Source organism: Oncorhynchus nerka, linkage group LG13 (genome assembly GCF_034236695.1).
Source record: "Oncorhynchus nerka isolate Pitt River linkage group LG13, Oner_Uvic_2.0, whole genome shotgun sequence".
NCBI lineage: Eukaryota > Metazoa > Chordata > Actinopteri > Salmoniformes > Salmonidae > Oncorhynchus > Oncorhynchus nerka.
Window position 1 is genome coordinate 45,713,282 of NC_088408.1, and position 21,384 is coordinate 45,734,665.

Consider the following 21,384-nt stretch of genomic DNA (forward strand, 5'->3'; position numbering starts at 1 on the left):
GAGGCAGTGATCGCTGAGATCCTGGTTGAAGACAGCGGAGGTGTATTTGGAGGGCCAGTTGGTCAGGATGACGTCTATGAGGGTGCCCTTGTTTACAGAGTTAGGGTTGTACCTGGTGGGTTCCTTGATGATTTGAGTGAGATTGAGGGCATCTAGCTTACATTGTAGGACTGCCGGGGTGTTAAGCATATCCCAGTTTAGGTCACCTAACAGAACAAACTCTGAAGCTAGATGGGGGGCGATCAATTCACAAATGGTGTCCAGGGCACAGCTGGGAGCTGAGGGTGGTCGGTAGCAGGCGGCAACTGTGAGTGACTTATTTCTGGAGAGAGTAATTTTCAAAATTAGTAGTTCGAACTGTTTGGGTATGGACCTGGAAAGTATGACATTACTTTGCAGGCTATCTCTGCAGTAGACTGCAACTCCGCCCCTTTGGCAGTTCTATCTTGACGGAAGATGTTATAGTTGGGTATGGAAATCTCTGAATTTTTGGTGGCCTTCCTGAGCCAGGATTCAGACACGGCAAGGACATCAGGGTTAGCAGAGTGTGCTAAAGCAGTGAGTAAAACAAACTTAGGGAGGAGGCTTCTGATGTTGACATGCATAAAACCAAGGCTTTTTCGATCACAGAAGTCAACAAATGAGGGTACCTGGGGACATGCAGGGCCTGGGTTTACCTCCACATCACCCGCGGAACAGAGAAGGAGTAGTATGAGGGTGCGGCTAAAGGCTATCAAAACTGGTCGCCTAGAGCGTTGGGGGCAGAGGATAAGAGGAGCAGGTTTCTGGGCATGGTAGAATATATTCAGGGCATAATGCGCAGACAGGGGTATGGTGGGGTGCGGGTACAGCGGAGGTAAGCCCAGGCACTGGGTGATGATGAGAGAGGTTGTATCTCTGGACATGCTGGTTGTAATGGGTGAGGTCACTGCATGTGTGGGAGGTGGGACAAAGGAGGTAACAGGGGTATGCAGAGTGGATCTAGGGGCTCCATTGTGAACTAAAACAATGATAACTAACCTGAACAACAGTATACAAGGCATATTGACATCTGAGAGAGACATACAGCGAGGCATACAGTAATCACAGGTGTTGAATTTGGAAAGCTAGCTAAAAACAGTAGGCGAGGCTAATCCGCTAGCACAACAAACAGCAGGTAAAATGGCGTTGACTAGGCAACGGGGCCGACAGATAAAACAAACAAGCAGAATGGAGTACCGTGATTAATGGACAGTCCAGCGTGCGTCAGCTATGTAGCCAAGAGATCAGTGTCCAGGGGGCAGCGGTGGATGGGCAGGGAAGCTGGGCTGGCGAGTGTTATCCAGGTTTTTTTTTAAACTAACAATGACTAAATAGCTAGTTAGCTGGTTAGCGTCTGGAGGTTCTTGAGTGTGTCATAAAAATAAAAATTAAATTAAAAGTAATAGCGATTCCGTATCACATTGGGTGAGGCAAGTTTCCGGAAGGTATAAACAAATTAAAAATCAAAAAGAGATAGAAAGTAAATGAGGTCAGAGAGTGATTGGGACGCGGTGGTTCAGACGGTTAGCAGGCCTGTGCTAACAAGCTAACAGTTCGTAGGCCCGAGCTAGACAAGGTAGCAGTTAGCGGACCGGAGCTTGACAAGCTAGCCGTTAGCAGGCCGAATTAGCAAGCAGGGAGATAGCGAGGGCTAGAGAGTTAACCTTTGGGGGACGTCGCGATGGGGTGAGTCTGTTTATTCCTCTTCATGCGGTGACATGGACAGACCGGTCGTGGGCCCGGGTAATTGTAGCCCAGGAGTATGCTACAGGTGCTCTAGTACGCTAGGTGAGCTGGAGACACAGTGATTCAGAAAGCTCGCGGGCCTTGGCCAGCAGATGGATCTTTGGCGATGTCGCAGCGGAAAAGCCTGTTGAAACCACCTCGGACGATTATGTCGGCGGACCAGTCGTGATGGATCGGCGGGGCTCCGTGTCGGCAGTAGAGGGTCCAGGCCAATTGGCAAAATAGGTATTGTTGGACCTCTTCGGCTAGTCGGGAGATGGGCTTAGCTCGAGGCTAGCTCAAGGCTAACTGGTGCTTGCTCTGGGACAGAGACGTTAGCCAGGAGTAGTCACTCGGATTGCAGCTAGCTAGTTGCGATGATCCGGTGTAAAGATTCAGAGCTTGCGGTAGGAATCCGGAGATGTGGTAGAGAAAAAGCAGTCTGATATGCTCTGGGTTGATGTCGCGCTGGTGTCCTAGTTAGCTTTGAAGACCGCTAGCAGTGGCTAGCTACTAGCTAGTAGCTAGTTAGCTGGCTAGCTTCTGATGAGGGTTCCGGTTCTAAAGTATAGAAAAAGCAGATCCGTACCACATTGGGTGATGCGGGTTGCAGGAGAGTATATTCAGCCTGTAGTTGGAAAGTGAGATTAAAATATGTACGAAATATATACAGAAAAAAAAACGAGGAAAACTATATTTACACTATACAGGACGGGACAAGACAAAACACACGTCCGACTGCTACGCCATCTTGGAGAGTGGCAGATTCATGCAGGGTAGTAACGTCATGAGTTACTCCAGGGTGTTGAGTGTTCAAAAATGAATCAGTTATTCTGCACTCTGGCACACTAAGATGAGAGTCGTTTGTTAAGAAATGTAGCAAGATAGCTAGCTAGGTAAACAATGAATCAATGAACACATGACGTAACGTTATTTAGCAAGCCAGCCAGCTAACGTTAGCTTGATAACTAACAGTACACTAACTTGAAATGAAAATACTTGGTCAGAATATTTTGTTAAGACATGTAGTTAGCTAGCTAGCTAAACAATGGACCATAATCACAACTCATGACGTTACTACCCTGCATGAATCTGCAGGTAGCTAACCAACCAGGTGCTATGGCTATAACTAGTCAAGCAAATGTCTCTGAGATACGAAGAATAAGATCATGTACATAACGTTAGCTAGCTACCCAGCCAGCTAACGTTAGCTAGCTAACAGTACACTTGAAATGAAACCCCTTTCTGTCAAAATTAGAAATGTGTAATATCTGAAAATGTAACTAGCTAGACTATCTTACCAGTATACATCATGGTTCGACGCGCCTCCTGTCTGATGCTATGCATGGTTTTCCTTAGTTTGATGATGTAATCCAGGTTTCTCTCTTCTTCTGTGGCTAAACCAACTAGGCTCGTAATTTAACAATTGTAGTTGTATTTACAGATGGCATACACGTTTGATATTACGTTTTTTCACAATTGCTAAAACACTAAAACCCATTGGCTGAACAAAGTTCTCAGTTGCCTGGACTCATTCAGCTAATTATGCAGTCTGTTGTCAATACCTTAAACCATTTCACATGGTAAAACACAATTTGCTGATCTCACTTAGACTTTTCAGCAAAACTCTGAACACATTCTCCTTCTCAAAACACATTCTGCACTCTAATGCACATGACATCCATACTGGTAAACACAAGTGGCAACAATCAAATACAAATAGAGAACATATGTCATTGATTGAACACAACCACTCAAAATTGATTTAACCTGTTTCAAATGATGCGACACAAAAAATATAAGCCAGTTCAGAGAGCAAACAGGTTGTTGAAGGTGGGAAGGAGAAAGTCTGAGAATGGATACTGTAGTACAGTGCATTGTAGGCTGCATACTGTACAATGGACAAATTGTATGGCCCTGAACATTTTGCTTTCCATTTATTAACAGTACTGACTGCTCAATAGATTTTGACTGGTTGCAGGTTCATATCAACAAAGAACAAGAATTACAGTATCACAGAGACAAAGGACAAGTTTGTGAGATGCAGGGTACAGTACTGTAAAAATAGGGGTACAAGGAGGAGAAAGAACAAAAATCTAAATTTCAAAGAGCAAAGCAGAGTAGTAATTTCTTATCAATTTTGAGCTACTATGATAGAACATGTTTTCGTTCATCAAAAGACAATGACGGAAATATATGAATATTTTTTTAGATCAAAAATGTATTTCTCCCTGAGAATTGTATGTTTTGAACAATGTGTTTTCTATTTTTCGGTGTATTGTTTACTGACTGCTTGAGAGTGTACCTCCAGGCTCTGATCAGGCCCTACACCCAAACAAGGGCACTGCGTTCATCCACCTCTGGCCTGCTCGCCTCCCTACCACTGAGGAAGTACAGTTCCCGCTCAACCCAGTCAAAACTGTTCACTGCTCTGGCCCCCCAATGGTGGAACAAACTCCCTCACGACGCCAGGACAGCGGAGTCAATCACCACCTTCCGGAGACACCTGAAACCCCACCTCTTTAAGGAATACCTAGGATAGGATAAAGTAATCCCCCCCCCCCTTAAAAGATTTAGATGCACTACTATTCCACTGGATGTCATAAGGTGAATGCACCAATTTGTAAGTCGCTCTGGATAAGAGCGTCTGCTAAATGACTTAAATGTAAAATGTAATGTAATGTATATCATTTTGATCACTTTGTTTATGATTTGAGAGAAGTGTTTGATTTTGAACACCGGTAAAACTGTTTTGAGGTGAATGTTTCATTTTGCGAGAGGAGTCAGAGGTTATGTAAATTGTGCTTGAAGATGAGGTTTTGTGTGTAATGTTTTCAGGAAATGGAGCAAGGTTTCAGAAATTGTGTTTTAGCAATTGAGAAACACTGTAAGGCACATGAAAGTTCACATTTTCGAGAAGACATTTCTCCAAGAAAACACATTTTGATAAAAAATTTAAAAAATAAACTTTCAAACAGTTCTCGTGTGAAGTCATGACTTGTGACATATGCCTAGTTTCCTGAATCGGGTCACAAATACCAATTTCTACCAAAATACAAATGTAAAGTGATACTGTATGTCGTATTGGGACTTTTAGTTGGAAGGATGAAACCAATCAGAATGTTTATAACAGCAACATCATTCTGCAGTCTTCCCTTTAATGAAGAAAAATAAGAAATATTCAGCATTTTGGTGTGAGTGTGCGTGACTGCATGCGTGCGCACGTGGGAGTGGCTGAAATCTAATGGTGTGTGGCGGCAGAGTAATGTAAAGAGCCTTGTTTGACTAGTTTGTTTTAAGGGGGAGATGGCCATTGCCACTGTGGAATCTGACAGCCCAAATGATTAAAGAAGAAGGCAAGTCCTAATGTGTTTCCCAGACTTCATGCACTCTGGGCTCTGTCTATGGTGTGGAATCCTCCTAACCTTGTGCACTTCAAAGAATGCCAATAAAATGCCTTACTATTATAACTATAACGATAACTTCTAGCCCTGCTTTTGTAGACCTGTGGCTCATGTTTGAAACCCTGTTCCCGACCTGAATGAATGTAACATTGTGTGTTAGCCCCACGTCTGATGTCATATAAACCTTTAACCTGCTTCAGACCCTTTTTTACAAATAGTCGAGAGAGAGAGAGAGAGAGAGAGAGAGCAACCCCAAATTGGTCCCTGAACTAAAAACATAACCAGTTGTTCCGGTCTTGTCTTATTTATGAACTGTGCGTCCCAAATGGCACCCGATTCCCTACATAGTGCAGTATCCTTGACCAGAGCCATCAAAGGTAGTGCACTACATAGGGAATAGGGTGCCGTTTGGGACACGGACTCTCTCTCCTTGCCATCACAGCCGGATGTCACGTCGTTGGCTTTTTGTTTTTCCTTCTACACACGTTGACTTATGAATCTTTTACACAAACTGGCCCAATGGCTTAACCATCCATGAGTCTGAGCTGTTTTTAAAGTGGATTTTCTGATATGTTTTGTCAAATCAAATAAATAAAAAATGGCACATGCGCCGAATACAACAGCTGTAGACATGACTGTGAAATGCTTACTGACAAGCCCTTAACTAACAATGCAGAGTAGGAAAATAGTTGCTAAATAAACTTAAATGACAAAAAGTCAAGCGACAACAATAAAGAGGTTATATACAGGGGGTGCGGGTAGTGAGTCAATGTGCGGGGGTACGTGTTAGTCGAGGTAATTGAGGTCATATGTACATGTAGGTAGGGGTAAAGTGACTATGCATAGATAATAAACAGCGAGTAGCAGCAGTGTAAAAAAAGGGGGTAAATGCAAGTAGTCTATGTAGCCATTTGATTAAATATTCAGCAGTCTCATGGTTTAGGGGTAGAAGCTGTTAAGGAGCCTTTTGGAGCTAGACTTGGCCCTCCGTGTGTGTGTGTGTGTGTGTGTGTGTGTGTGTGTGTGTGTGTGTGTGTGTGTGTGTGTGTGTGTGTGTGTGTGTGTGTGTGAGAGAGATACCAGTCTGATTCCTGCGTTAGACATGAAATAGTATCTATTTATGTAATAGCATATATTCAAATCAAATTCAAAGATCAGCCCAACATTGTAATCATATGACGTACAAGAGTGTCGTCTGTGATTATTGTTTGATGAGTTGAATGAGGATGTGTAGCAGTATAACCCAAATTATAGATGTTCCACCACCATCGCCCCCTTTCCATGGCGAGGACACACACACACACACACTCCTTCTGCTATGCTAAGAAAGCCCAAAGGGGCTGATCGATGTCCGCTATTCCTCCATCTTTCTTTCCTTCCATTCTCTGTTGGACCATATGAACCATGCATCTTTAGTTTATACTCTTCTTTGCTTCCCTCTCCCATTCCCTTGGGAAAATGACTTCACTCTCTCTCTCTCTCTCTCTCTCTCTCTCTCTCTCTCTTTCTCTCTCTCCCCCTCTCTCTCTCTGTCTCTCTATCCTTTTCCCTTACTCACTCTTCTCTGTCTGTTCTCTCTCACTCTCCCTTCGTTCTCTCTCCCTCCCTTTACCTCTCTCTCTGTTCTCACTCCCACTCTCTGTCCTCGCTGCTCTCACACAGGAAGCTGTTCCTGTTGGGTCACAAGTCGGAGCAGTGGTTAGGGAAAACATGAGAGAACATCACATCACAGCACTCATCCCGTCTCCAATCCCAGGGATCCGACGTTCCGGGTTGGTATTCCCAGGAAACTGAACCCTGTCCCTCACAAATAGTTCCCGGTCCTCTTGCACTGATCCCAGCTGTGAGTCGCCACCCTCCCTCTCATCTCCCACCACTGCTTCTGATCACAACTCTTCAACAAAAGGACAATCAGAAATGTGTCCCGAAGCCACTCCTGCATTGTCTTCGCTTTGTGCTTAGGGTCATTGTCCTGTTGGAAGGTGAACCTTCGCCCCCAGTCTGAGGTACTGAGCGCTCTGGAGCAAGTTTTCATCAAGGATCTCGCAGTATTTTGCTTCGTTCATCTTTCCCTCAATCCTGACCTGTCTCTCAGGTCAAAAGGTCTGAATGTTTTCCAGATGCATTGTACATTCCTGCAAGCCTGTTATTAGAGTAAGGAAATGGGGTTGTCTTCTACATCAACCACTGCCAGTGGAGTTACATAAAAAGGCTTGAGTACAGCTGATTCTGCCACACGGAGGTGCACAGACAAAGAAGACAAAGAACGTTATGATGACTGCTTTAAAAGTGTAGCCTATCAATTCAATGTAGGCCTATAGGTGTGTTTAGTGTAAGTAATGGTTATAAATAACATGTTAATTATTCACTATTAAGAACTAAATCTGTACTTCGCTTTCAACTCATGGTTCGACAATTTACAGCAGATAACCTACAACAGCACTTAATCTGTTGAAACGCTCAGGTTTATGTTTTAATCGTGCCCACAAGAGGGCGCAGTGATCCCGACTGTTTGATATGCGGTTACTTCAATGCCCCCACACAATGGTGAGAGTTGGGTTCCGCTCTAGGACTGAGCAATGCGCCAGGCCTTCGTGACGTCCCTGTTATAACAAGCCACTATAACAGCATATATGCTTATCTTTAAACAAATAGAATTTACATCAAATGTATCTTAGAGGTTGGATGAGAAATAATTATGGTATAGATTATTGGAGCCTTTATACATAAAATTATGTGTATTTTGTGCATTTGCCCATAGTTCACCTCTATCCATTTCTGAAAAGGGGAGGAAATTAGCCATAATGGACGATAAGGGATGATAATGTAATATTTATTCTCTGGGGAGGGATTAAAGCCTGTTGTGAGCTACAGAAGGCAACGCTGCGAGCCAGCCAACCTGCCTGGCCGTCTGCCTCACGCCGTCCACCAAGCCCGGCCCCGCCCTCGGTGGGCGGAGCTCCCCTCCAACACACACAGTAGATTGGAGTGTAGGCTATAACACTCCGCAGCCCATACAATGTGTCAGAGATCTGTCTGCGCGACACGAGAGTACATGTGTGCTCCTAGAGTTTACAACTGAACTGCGAGAGAGTGACGAGACAACACACGACTCACACCACAACCTCAGTCAACGCGAGGTGAGCATCTTTCTTTTTTGGGGGGTGAAAGTGTCGCTTATTTTATTGACTCTGTTTTGACTCCCAAATGGTCACCCTGTAAACGAATACGAATGTCATAGGACTTTTAGAGTAGATATACTTTTTAATAGTTAAAATTGCTCCCGAGTGGCGCAGCGGTCTAAGGCGTTGCATCTCATTGCTATAGGCGTCACTACAGACCCTGGTTCGATTCCAGACTATCTCACAACCGGCCGTGATTTGGAGTCCCATAGGGCGGTGCACAATTGGCCCACCGTTGTCCGGGTTTGGCCGGTGTAGGCGTCATTGTAAATAAGAATTTGTTGTTAACACTTGCTCAGTTAAATAAAGGTTAAAAAATAAAACTGTTAACGTTGTTTGAATAATATGCCAAGAACACCATCGTAGCGGAAAAGTTGACTTCATATGAGTTTACCCACACTCGCCTCTGTTCTTTCCAAAGTACTTGCAATACTTTTGAGCACTTGCACTTTACAATAGGAACTGTATGGAGATGTGTGTCTGCCTTATTCCATTGTGTCTAAACTATCTCCGTGTCCTTCTCTACAGGCTTTCCAAGTGTGGGATAGAATGCCGGCGATTATAAGTAAAAATTCCGACATGGATTTTGACTCACTACAACCCTGCTTCTATCCAGACGAGGATGACTTATATTTCTGCGGTCCCGACTCTGCACCTCCTGGAGAGGACATCTGGAAGAAATTTGAGTTACTACCTACGCCGCCCCTCTCCCCGAGCCGAGCGGCGCTACCTGGGGAGCTGGCATCCGCGTCCGTGGGGGACTGGGGCGACTCGGCAGCAGGTCTCATGAGTTTTGGATTAGGCGACCCGCTGGGGTGCGAATGGACCTCGGAGCTGCTGCTCCTGCCCGAGGAAGATATTTGGGGTGCGTCGGATGGAGACCTGTTCGGCGGCTCCGCTTTGAATAATAACCCCAACTCAATCATCATTCAGGACTGTATGTGGAGCGGCTTCTCTGCCAGGGAAAAGCTAGAGAGGGTGGTCACAGAGAAGCTAAGCAAAGCCATTTCCACAGCGGCTGCCTGTGGAGTTAGTAAAAATGTCACTACTGCCGCTGTCATCACTACCAAGGCGTCTGAGCTGAGCCGCTCCGTGTCGGAGTGTGTGGACCCCACGATAGTCTTCCCATTCCCTGTCAACAAAAGAAACGGTAGCAGCAGCAGATGTCCACCTGGTACAGTCCCCGCCTCTACTGCCCATTGTAGCGCCAAGGAAACTCAGAGCGACTCTGGTAAGCGAATACCTTCGGCGAGGATGCATACGCAAAATACCCTTCCTTTTGATTACAGTAACCTACAATACAACAACTAATAGCCTAAAACCTCAATACTAATGCTAAAACCCAGTTTTAGTTTGTTGAATTGATATAATTCTGCTTCAAATAACAGATGGCATTATTATTAGGCTATCGCTATTATCACTGTCTTGTTAGGGTAATGGTAATTGGGGGATTGGAAGTTAAGAGTTCAAATGACTGGCCCAGAATAGGATTACCTTGTTACATTCCACACACACACACACACACACACACACACACACACACACACACACACACACACACACACGCTTCGCCGCTTCACCGGCAGATGGCAGTAAAATTGGGGGATTGTGGAGGATTGTGTGCATTACGAATTTAGATCCAGTTTACACCGAACATCTAGACACACGGGTTGTACAGGGCGATGTACTTGGCGCAGTCAGATAGTCCCAATCTAGAACGTGCTAAATAAACGGACTACTTGATAAAGTGCCTTGTTTCACGATTCGTTGGATGCTATGATTACACACTTTACACTGGGATTATTAACTAGGGCTCCGTGGGTGTGAAATTGCTTCTTACATATTCAACGAATGCCATTCATGCCAGCATGAATTAGACAGCATTATGTAAAAAGCCATGTATAGTGTTTAGTGTTGAGGATGTGAGTGAGTGTGTTTCGGAAACGGGGGTCGGTGATAACAACAAAGTGGAAAATGCAACCTCTGTAATAACAGGATAATAGGTTCTTCTAACACCCTAAATAGCCCAACCTTCGTTTGGCAGTTGGCATGGAATCACGGTACGAAGAACTCACGTGAGTCGTTACTAGAGCTCTTTGTGACGCCTGCTAAGCGGTAGTAAAAAAGGAGCCCTCCAACTGGGCAGCGCCGGCTGGAAGCTTGAGCTATAGAGCCTTGCCAAAAGCACTCCCCCTCCAACCGGCCCGCTGGCAAAAGAAAGATAGCTGGAGAGAAGAGGAGGAGGGCCTGTTTCTTTAGGGGGCTGACAGCTTTGAACAGGCGCTCCCATCTCGACAGCTGTCTCTCTGGCGCTGGTCCAGCGCCTCGGCTTAAAGCCGGTGATCCAATCACACCACGTTCCCCCGCCCCGCCAGCCTGCAGATGAAACCGTTTGCACGGGCCTCTTCTGCTGCTCGCAGCGTTAAGTCGCATCTCTCGCTTTTTTTTCTACGCGCTTTCCTCCCCTTGCCATCAAAAAGAGTTGGTAGACGCACTGCAGACTTGAAAGGCAGAATTAGACAGTGTCACTATTGATACCAACATATATCCTATCCATGTTCAAATCCTATGGACACAGAATACGCCTCCTGATCAAATGTTGATTCATACAACACTTATTAGAAAACCTACAGTTTGCCTGGAAGGCAAAGGCACCTGTCACATGTGTATCTGTATGTTATTCATTTAAAACAATGAAGGATACACCTCCATATAAAGTCCACCTCCACTTTATCTGTGCTGATCTTTTGGAAAACAAAGGAGCTTTGAGCAATATGGTGGATATCTGACAACCAGGTGCTGGCTTTCACCAGACCATCTCTTTCACATCAATGTAGGGAAAGGAAATGAGACGAGGAGAGGATGCCACTTTAGACATTTGACATTTACACCTTGGAGATTCACTAGAACTCACTCACTCACTCACTCACTCACTCACTCACTCACTCACTCACTCACTCACTCACTCACTCACTCACTCACTCCTAGTATGACCCACTTTTCCAGTGAGCCAGATATCATATCACCCAGGCTATCTCAGCTTCACATGTGGTCTGTCTAGAGAGAGGGGGGAGAACAGAGGGAAGGGAGAGGGTAAGGGGAAAAGACAGGGAGAAGCGAGACACACCCCCTTACCACCCAGCTGAGTCTGTGCTGTGGTTCTGTTTTGATTCCTGTGCCAACTTCTCAGTGTGTGTGTGTGTGTGTGTGTGTGCGTAAGCGTGCGTGCGTGCGTGTGTGTGTGTGCGTAAGCGTGCGTGCGTGCGTGTGTGTGTGCGTAAGCGTGCGTGTGTGTGTGCGTAAGCGTGCGTGCGTGTGTAAGCGTGCGTGCGTGTGTGTGCGTAAGCGTGCGTGCGTGCGTGTGTGTGTGCGTAAGCGTGCGCGTGTGTGTGTGTGTGTGTGTGTGCGTAAGCGTGCGTGTGTGTGCTAGATGGCCTCCGGAGGGTCTAGGCGTCAGAAGTGGGTTACTGTAAGCTGTAAAATGCCACACTGCTTTACGAATGAGTAAGCTGATAATGATAGCCATTATCACAAAGGCATTTTAACTGGGGCTGCCACCTCAATTACTAACTGCTTACGATTGCATTCCTCTTCTTGCAGCTTCAAAGAGGCCTACCCATTATTATTATTATTTATTTATTTAAGTCTACACATTATTTATTTATTTACTTCTTGTGATAAGTAGCGGCAGTAATATACCAGCTTAGGTGAAATGAAGATAAAGAAGGCGATAAATTATGAAAATAGCTAAATATTTTGTTTTGAAATCCTTAAAGTTAACACCGATCAGGAATTATGACTTTTTAAATGCTTTGCTTATCCCATTTCATCATCAGTAACTGCCTATCTGGTGACGTCAAAACCTTTTCAAGAGAGAGAGAACATGGACACAACTCAAACATTTCTGTAGTGGGTAAAGATGAGCAGGAAAGGCCAAATAAGGGTTGTAGGACTGAAAACAAAGAATACAACCTGTCTACAAGTCAGTCAGATGAAGCATGTAAAATCTGTGGACTAGATTAGTGCTACAGGTGACTGACAATAAGCATGAAGAGTACTCTCTTTGTGCAGTGAGCAGAGAGTTTAGTAATGACTTCACTACTCCCCCCCACACACACACATAGAGACACATTTATGCCTGCAGGCATACACACACATGGAGGCAGAAAGCCACACACACACACACACACACACACACACACACACACACACACACACACACACACACACACACACACACACACACACACACACACACACACACACACACACACACACACACACACACACACACACACACACTCACACACACACTCACACACACACATATACAGGTGACAGTTCCCACAGTTGGTGAGTCAGAACAATTACCAAACTCACTCTTCTGTTTTCCTTTCCCAGAAGATGAAGACGATGATGAAGAAGAGGAGGACGAAGATGAGGAGGAGGGCGAAGATGACTCGGACGGCGAAGAGATTGATGTGGTCACCGTGGAGAAGCGGCGCGGCTTGTCGCCCTTGGCCACCGGCACGGTCACCATCTCAGTACGGCCGAAGACGGGTGCCGCTTCCGGGGGCGTGGCCTCATCTGGTGTCATGAGCCGATTCGTTAGCAACCGGGGATCAGCGGGGTCAAACGGTTACGGTCAGGAGCTGATCCTGAAGCAGAGTTCGGTCCACCAGCAGCAGCACAACTACGCCGCTCCCTCGCCATACGCCTCTGACGATGATCACGCACCCCCCTCCAAAAAACACAAGACCTCTGACGCTCCTCGCCAACCTTCCCGCACCCTCTCTTCATCATCATCGTCGGCGACCTTAACGTCATTTGGCTCCTTCACAATGGCAATGGCAGGATCCAAACGCAAACGCAACGCCAGCGGTGATAGCAGCCCGCGCGGCGGTTCCTCTGGTAACTCCGACTCCGAAGACTCTGAACGGCGGCGAAACCACAACATCCTGGAACGCCAACGGCGCAACGATCTCCGCTCCAGTTTCCTCACGCTCCGCGACCACGTACCCGAGCTGGCGAGGAACGAGAAGGCGGCTAAGGTGCTGATCTTGAAGAAGGCGGCAGAGTATGTGTCGTCACTGGAGGTGGACGAGCTGCGGCTGACGCAGGAGAAGGACAGGCTGCAGGCGCGGAGGCAACAGCTGATCAGGAGGTTGGAGCAGGCCAGGACTCGCTAAGACTTATCAGTGGCACATAATTCAAACACGTACACACAAACATAGGCACATACACACTCATGTACACACACACACACACACACACACACACACACACACACACACACACACACACACACACACACACACACACACACACACACACACACACACACACACACAAACCCAGATGAACCCCTTCTCTCTGTCTCAATTAAAACACACACAGACTTGGAGCGACACAGGGGAGGTGGGTGGCCGGGACACAACAGGACTTTTACTTCCGCCACTTTTTTTGCACATTTGTTGACATTAAGAATGTTTAGAGTTTGACATTTTTCAGGTGAAAAAAGAAGAGAAAAGAAGGAGGGAGGGGAAAGAAAGGAGAGCAGGAGCATGCTTCTCTGGGCCCTCTCTCTTTTGTAACATTTTTCAGGAAAAAAAAAAGAAGAGAAAAGAAGGAGGGATGTGAAAGGAAGGAGAGCAGGAGCTTCTCTGGGTGCTCTCTCTTGTACAATTGTTCTTTTTTTGTACCTTGTTTTTTTTAACTGAATGTGACACTTACATAGCCCCAAACCTAGTGACTTTCAAAGGGGTCATGTTCGTTAGGGCCACCATGGCAAATCACGTTGTAACGGAAAGCAAAAACCCGCATTTCTCAATGGACAAGTTCAGGTATTCCCTCCCTGTTTCAGTCCATTTTCTACCGTTGGGTGCGTAATAAATACACCCCGGGCATGGTGTATTTCAGAGTTCAAAGTTCTCACTTAGGAGAAGAGTACGCTTTCTATGCCTGCACCACTGCAAACAGAAGACACTAGTAAAACCACGATATAACAAAGACTGTAACGCTGTCACACGTTGGCTCACAACTATGATGTCAAGAAGTTTTGGCGTCTCTCTCTCTCTCGTCCTCTCTGTCTCTCCCTCTTGTTCCTCCTCTCTTGCACTGGTGCTCAAACTAAGGGCTCTATTCAATCCGTCTCACAGAACTTCAGCGTTACAAGGTGATTGAAATGAGTGGAGACTGCATTCATGGTAAACGCTGCATACATCGGCTCAATGGGAAATGACCAGCGATACAGATTGAATTAGCGCCCCAAGTCAATGGATGTAATAACTATGTACCTTGCTAGCTGACACTTTTGTAAATAACATTACTGTAAATAACAGAAATACACTCAGAATCTGCCTTGTTTTATATACATTTTTTTCTTTGGAATTTTTTATACATTTTGTCCAAAAGCTGCAAATTAATAGACTGGAAACGTTATACCTTTAAAAGAAAGTACTGTAATGCCTCGAAACATTGTAATATAACAACATATTGTTTTCATTTTTTTTCTATCTTCCTGCTTTGTATTGTACCATGATACTAATTCTACACATCTTTACTACGCTTTAGTGTGATCCTGAAAAATTTGATACTTATATTTTTGTAAGAAAATTAGTGTTTGGTAGATATCTTTTTATCTCATCATTTTCTTATTCTTCCCTCTATTCAAAGTGAATTATTTTGTACAGAAATGTGTTCTATCATCATGTACCTGACCCTTTTTATGTCTCTTTTTTCCCATTTGTTTATGTATTTGTAAGTATCGGTGCATAGAACTTACTGGGGAACAGATATAATATGTTGGTTGTATCATTCTCATAATGTACATTTAGTGCTGCAACTCATAGCACTTTGAAATACCTCATTTTGACAAATAAATAGACATTGAAAATAATTACCTCTCAGTGTGGACATGAATCATCACCATTGATACTGTGAACAATATCTCTGTCTCTGTCTGTCTCTCCGTGACTCTCTTTGTGTGTGCTCCCTCTCCCTCACTCTCTGTCTCTCTCTGCACTGGTAGACTAGTGTCTGTCTCTCATTCACAAAAGAAAATGAGCAGAGTTTGTGTGGGTGTGTGTATCCTTAGAATCCACAGTTCAGCACCCCACAGCTATATCCCCCTCCCTATAGCCACTCACACCCACCCACACACACCTACGCACTCACACCCACCAAGTGGATATGAACACACACAAACACCCTCCTACATTGTTCACCCTGTTGCCATGGAAACGGGTGCAGCTGCAAAGTGGCAGACAGCGAGCGTGTGTGTTTTCTTTTATTTGTCTGCGAGACTGTGTGTGTGTGTGTGTGTGTGTGTGTGTCTGTCTGTTTGTTGTATCCCTGCTCGTGTGTGGCCTGTCCCCACTGATATCGCTCCCCTCCTCTCCACCACAATGCCAAAACAACACTGGATACTGTTTACTAACATCAACCACATGGCTCTCATCCCCTCCTTTTCTCTTCCCTTTCCTCTCCCTTCCCCGCCCTCTCCTCTCGCCCATCCCTCCGTCTCTCCATGCTGTACTTCAGCCAACTACGTGCCACATACACACCACACACTCTGGGGGAATGGGCAGGAGTCTAGCCAACACTCTTTCTCGCTGGAGTGCTCTGAAAGAGAAATCTGTTGCTCCAGACTGAAGGGGCGTTGGAGTTAGAAAAGAGATGGAGAGAAAGGGATGCATATTTTGGAGAGGATAGGGGCACTGTCATAAAACAAGACATGAGTCTAAATTCTATATTTGTTTGTGTCTTTGTGCACTTTGTGTGTCAAGTTATCCCTCTTTGACTAGATATTGAATGCTCTTGTTGCATACCTGAATAAGAGTGCCTTATGTCAACAAATGACTTCTGTTTTGGATTTGGCCATTTTGGGATTGAGCCACCTGGGGGTGAGGGGGGTGGGGGCGTTAATGGGAGGGAGTCTTACTGTCTGGTGGATTACATAACAGGGGTCTGGTGTCTTTGTGTGTTTCTCCATCTGCCTAACGGTTTATAGCTTATCATGCTTGGTTATCAGAGAGAAAAAATAGGGACAATAACAAATACAATTGCATGGGACTGCATGGATTATGAAAACCAATACTGTACATTTGAGAACTCTAATATAGCACTGGCATGCATTGCTTTTCCCATGTCCTAATCTATTACACACACACACACACACACACACACACACACACACACACACACACACACACACACACACACACACACACACACACACACACACACACACACACACACACACACACATACACACACACACACACACACACACACACACACACACACACACACACACACACACACACACACACACACACACACACACACACACACACACACACACACACACACACACACACACACACACACACACACACTTCTCCCCACTCAAACTTGCTCTACTGTAAAGCTGCCCTGCTCCTGAAATTAGGCTAATTGCTAATGTTCTGTAGCTGTCAGTCCCTGGCCAGCAGTCTCCTGCATTAAGCAGACATATTGCCAGGGATTCTCCCTGATTAATATACATATACACCATGTGGGGTGGCATGTGTGAGTAGGGTGTGTCTCACACATCCATTTTATACCTTCTTTACGACTTGCACCACTGACAACACTATTTACATCTCACTGTACTGCAGAGACACTGAATCTGTATTCAGCATGTCAACCCCTCCATATGGTCAGAACAGTACAGTAGGTACGGTGTGTCTGTCTGTCTGTGTGTGTGCCTACTATATGAGTGTGCCTGCGCACGCCTGTGTGTGAACGTGTGTGGTGTGTTAAAATGATCCATCCCTATTCTTTCCAATGCCATCTTCAGGAGCTACTATTTTTTTGTTATTGTTTTGTTATTTTAATCTGTGAGACGTGGCCAAGCTCTGCCCAGACAAAGCTTGCCCACTGTGCCACGACTGACTCTGTTTGCCAAGGTCCTTGCCATTGATGCCAGGGGGTATCCATCTGTTGTGTGTCAGGGCAATATAGTCGCAGGTGCTGAGGGAGGATTTGTGTGTGTGTGTGTGTAGAGGGTGAGGGGCGGGGGGGCGGGGGGGTATTCGTGGAAGGGATAAGCAGGACGGTGTTAAGGAGGGGGAGAGGTTGTTTGGGGGTGAGCTGAGCTGGGAGTGGAGGTGAGGGTGAGGGAGTGGGCACTGGGTGTTGGGGGGTTTACTCAAGGGTTGCCTGCTGCTGTTGATATAGGGGGTAAAATATGTGGCCCACACAAAGGGCGGTGGAGCTACAGTAATTGCTGTGCACACAGAGAAGGGAGGAGGGGGAAAGAGGGAGGGAGAGAGGGAGAGATAGCAAAAGAGTGCATGTTTGTAATAAGAAAGGAGAAGGAGAGAGAAAAGGAGAAGAAGAGAGAGTGGGAGAGAGAGGGAGAGCGAGCGAGGGATAGAAAGAGGAGCGGCAGGGAGGGAAAGCGAAAATGAGAGAGAGAGAGATGGAAAGAGAGAGGGAGGCCTCTGAGCATTTGATTAAAGTTTACCAAAGTTTGAAGAGATTAGCATACAGATGGTACTGAAGCACGGCCCTGAAAACATCATCCTCCCTTTTCTCTCCTTTTCTCTCCTCCCCTTCTCTCTCTCACACACACACACACACACACACACACATACACACACACACACACACACACACACACACACACACACACACACACACACACACACACACACACACACACATTCATGTGTGCGCACAGTGGCAGAGCGGACTCATTGAAAAAATCCTTGAATAGCCTTTCAAGTGGATGTTTTGAAGGGAAAAAAAGCCTTCGCCACAGCACACAGCGAAGGACAGAGAGACAGAGTGAGAGCGAGGGATTGAGAGAGATAGAGAGTTGGGAAGAGAGAGAGAGAAAAAAAGAGAGGGAGCGAGCATAAGGGAGGAAGAGAAGGAGAGAGATGGATAGAGATAAAGAGAGAGAGTAGATACACAAACAGACAGAGAGAGAGGACTTCATGCTGAAGTTCCAAGAACTGGGAAAGCGTCCAGAGAATCCTGATCAAGTAGGTTCAAAGAAAAGGTGAAGGTGGCGAATGTAAGGCCCATAGAAATAGAATTACTAGACGGGACAAAGCCTATTCTGTGGGACTCTTCCTTCACTCCACTAGTATTGAGTTTCACTGTGGTTCCAACTTCAATCAAGTGAATCACAATGATAAACCTCATTTCATGTCATGAAAAGCTTCTCAAACCCATCTGAATAGGGCCTTCACAGATGGGTTTAGAGGGCATGTATCAACTAGTATCTCAGAATGAAAAGAACAATAAGCATTGCATGTTTATATGGAATAATCCAACCATCCATCCATCAAGTCGTTCTTTCTCTTGTCCCTGTGAGTTTTGAATGCCATTGTTGCTCATGCGATCGGAGGCCTCTTATATTAGCCAGGCTATGCTTTGAAGCCATTGTTGCATTTTGAAGCTAACGGCTGTTAGCCTGCTGGGCTAAGTGTCCCTCAAATTGTGTGTCACTCCCCAAGCTCCTATGGGACATGACAGCCAATGATTGTGTTTCACCTCTTATGTTTCACCATTGAGACAGTTCTATAAATGTGTCAATGTCATTGTTAGTCATTATGTTTGCATCCCAAATGTCCATATACTGTAGTGCACTACTTTTAACCAGGGCCTATAGGTCTCTGGTAAAAAGTAGTGCACCATGTAGGGAATAGCGGCTGTTGCTGCCAGACAGCAGTACAGTAATACTATGACACTATGATTGATCTATCATCTCATAGGTCACTTTTCAACAACCGCCCTTGAGGACCGATGTACTGCTGCCCTTCTGGTAACACTTTAAAATAAGGTTCCATTTGTAAAGGGTTTATAAAGGGTTTGTAATTGTGTTATTAATCATTTATAAATGCATTATAAACCGTTAATAAATGGGTTATAACAAATTGGTCAAAATATTGAAATAGCCTGTCAGTGCTCTCCAAATAGTGAGCCACTATTTACCTCCAGCTATTAACCATTTATAAATGTACTTACAAATGTGTATAATATTCAACCCTTATGTATCATCATTCAACCTTATTGTCAATGGTTGCACAGTTAATCAATAGTTATTTTCTCACTTTTGGGTGTGATAAATTGTTGTTCTGTCCCAGGAACAGAAATGGTTATATTTCAGACCATAGTCAACTCCCAAGATGTGTCTTGTTCCATGTTTGAAACCATAATGATTCATTGGTTAACTTAATTATTCCAAGAATAAAGACTTTATCTCAAGATCTCAAGCCATATTATTGGTGAGGTTCGCTGGTTTCTGAAAAATGCCCCCGAGGTGAGATCTACTCATCTGTGAAACGTGCTTGAAATAAAAATGCCCAGAATGTTGTGATGACAGTGGCGTTATGTGAGAGTGCATCGTGAAGAACCATGATGGAAGTGGCTATGAGAAGTGTGCAAAGGCAAGACAGAAGCGATTTCAAGAAAGAGACATTGTTCAAAGTACAAAAGTGTTGAGAGAAACATTTGAATACAGACATTCTGCTAAATGATTTAGCATTCTGCTCAACTAGTTAAGAGCTAGCTAGCTAACATGTTTGAGCACCTCTGTCCAACCTAGCTCGCTAGGAAATGTTAGCTTGCCAGCTAGCTAGCATTAGGTGAAACCTAAAACATATTTTTGAATATAGACATTCTGCTTGACAATTTAACATGAGATCATATTTGGCATGATATAGCTAACTAGCTAAGTCGATCACATTTGCTGGCAAGCTAGCTGGTTAGCTTCGCTAGCTAGCAAACGTTAGATGACAGCTAACATTGACATGACAGAGTTTCTATTCAATTTGTTTAGCTAGCTTTTTTTGGATTAGCACGCTAGCTAGTTACATAACCTTGGAACTCAGGAACAGTCTCTAGCTAGGTAGCTGGGGTAGTTAGCTGCACTATTTCACTTGCCTATTAGGTAGCAGCATAAGATAAACTCATCAAAAAAAGAAATGTCCCTCTTTCAGGACCCTGTCTTTCAAAGATAATTCGTACAAATAACTTCACAGATCTTTATTGTAAAGGGTTTGAACACGGTTTCCCATGCTTATTCAATGAACCATAAACAATTAATGAACAGGCACCTGTGGAACGGTTGTTAAGACACTAACAGCTTACAGACGGTAGGCAATTAAGGTCACAGTTATGAAAACTTAGGACACAAAAGAGGCCTTTCCCTCCATCAGTGCTCAGACTGTCCGCAATAGGCTGAGAGAGGCTGGACTCAGGGCTTGCAGGCCTGTTGTAAGGTAGGTCTTCACCAGACATCACTGGCAACAACATCGCCCATGGGCACAAACCCACCGTTGCTGGACAGGACAGGACTAGTTACAGACAGGACTAGTCACATGTCTGTGGAACTTGTTCAGTCTATGTCTCAGTTGTTGAATCTTGTTATGTTCATACAAATATGTACACATGTTATGTTTGCTGAAAATAAACGCAGTTGACAGTGAAAGGACGTTTCTCTTTTTGCTGAGTTTAGATGTTGAGCTGCTGCATCAACATGTGCAGTCAAGTAAACTGTTGCTTCGCTCTTCAGTATTTATCACCATCTTTGGCAAAATCAAACTACAATGCAACTTTGTACTTCATGGCACAAAACCACTTTGTGTAATAGGCAAGAAGACTGGTATTAAAAAGGGGTATTTTCATTTTCGTCTTTTGAGCTTCTAGTCATGAAATCTATGCAGCCTACTCAATCACTTTTTATTGCTACTGTTTACAGGCCTCCTGGGCCATATACAGAGTTCCCTGAATTCCTATCGGACTTTGTAGTCATAACAGATAATATTCAAATTTTTGGAGACTTTAATATTCACATGGGAAAGTACACAGACCCACTCCAAAAGGCTTTCGGAGCCAGCATCGACTCAGTGGGTTTTGTCCAACATGTCTCTGGACCTACTCACTGTCACAGTCATACTCTGGACCTAGTTTTGTCCCATGGAATAAATGTTGTGGATCTTAATGTTTTTCCTCATAATCCTGGACTATCGGACCACCATTTTATTACGTTTGCA

At 44.8% G+C, this 21,384-nt stretch overlaps 1 protein-coding gene across 2 annotated transcripts; it reads left to right on the forward strand.

Annotated features, from left to right (window-relative positions):
• The first annotated feature begins 8,166 nt into the window (after positions 1 to 8,166).
• On the forward strand, positions 8,167 to 15,233 carry LOC115139567 (N-myc proto-oncogene protein-like). 2 transcript variants are annotated; one of them, XM_029677101.2, is made up of 3 exons: positions 8,167 to 8,290; positions 8,861 to 9,563; positions 12,734 to 15,233. In XM_029677101.2, the coding sequence occupies exons 2-3, from the start codon at positions 8,882 to 8,884 to the stop codon at positions 13,519 to 13,521; spliced, it is 1,470 nt and encodes a 489-aa protein (XP_029532961.1). In that variant the 5' UTR covers positions 8,167 to 8,290; positions 8,861 to 8,881; the 3' UTR covers positions 13,522 to 15,233. The 2 variants fall into 2 exon arrangements, with proteins under 2 accessions (XP_029532961.1, XP_029532962.1); XM_029677102.2 differs by having other exon boundaries at positions 8,208 to 8,290; positions 12,737 to 15,233.
• Positions 15,234 to 21,384: the final 6,151 nt, after the last annotated feature.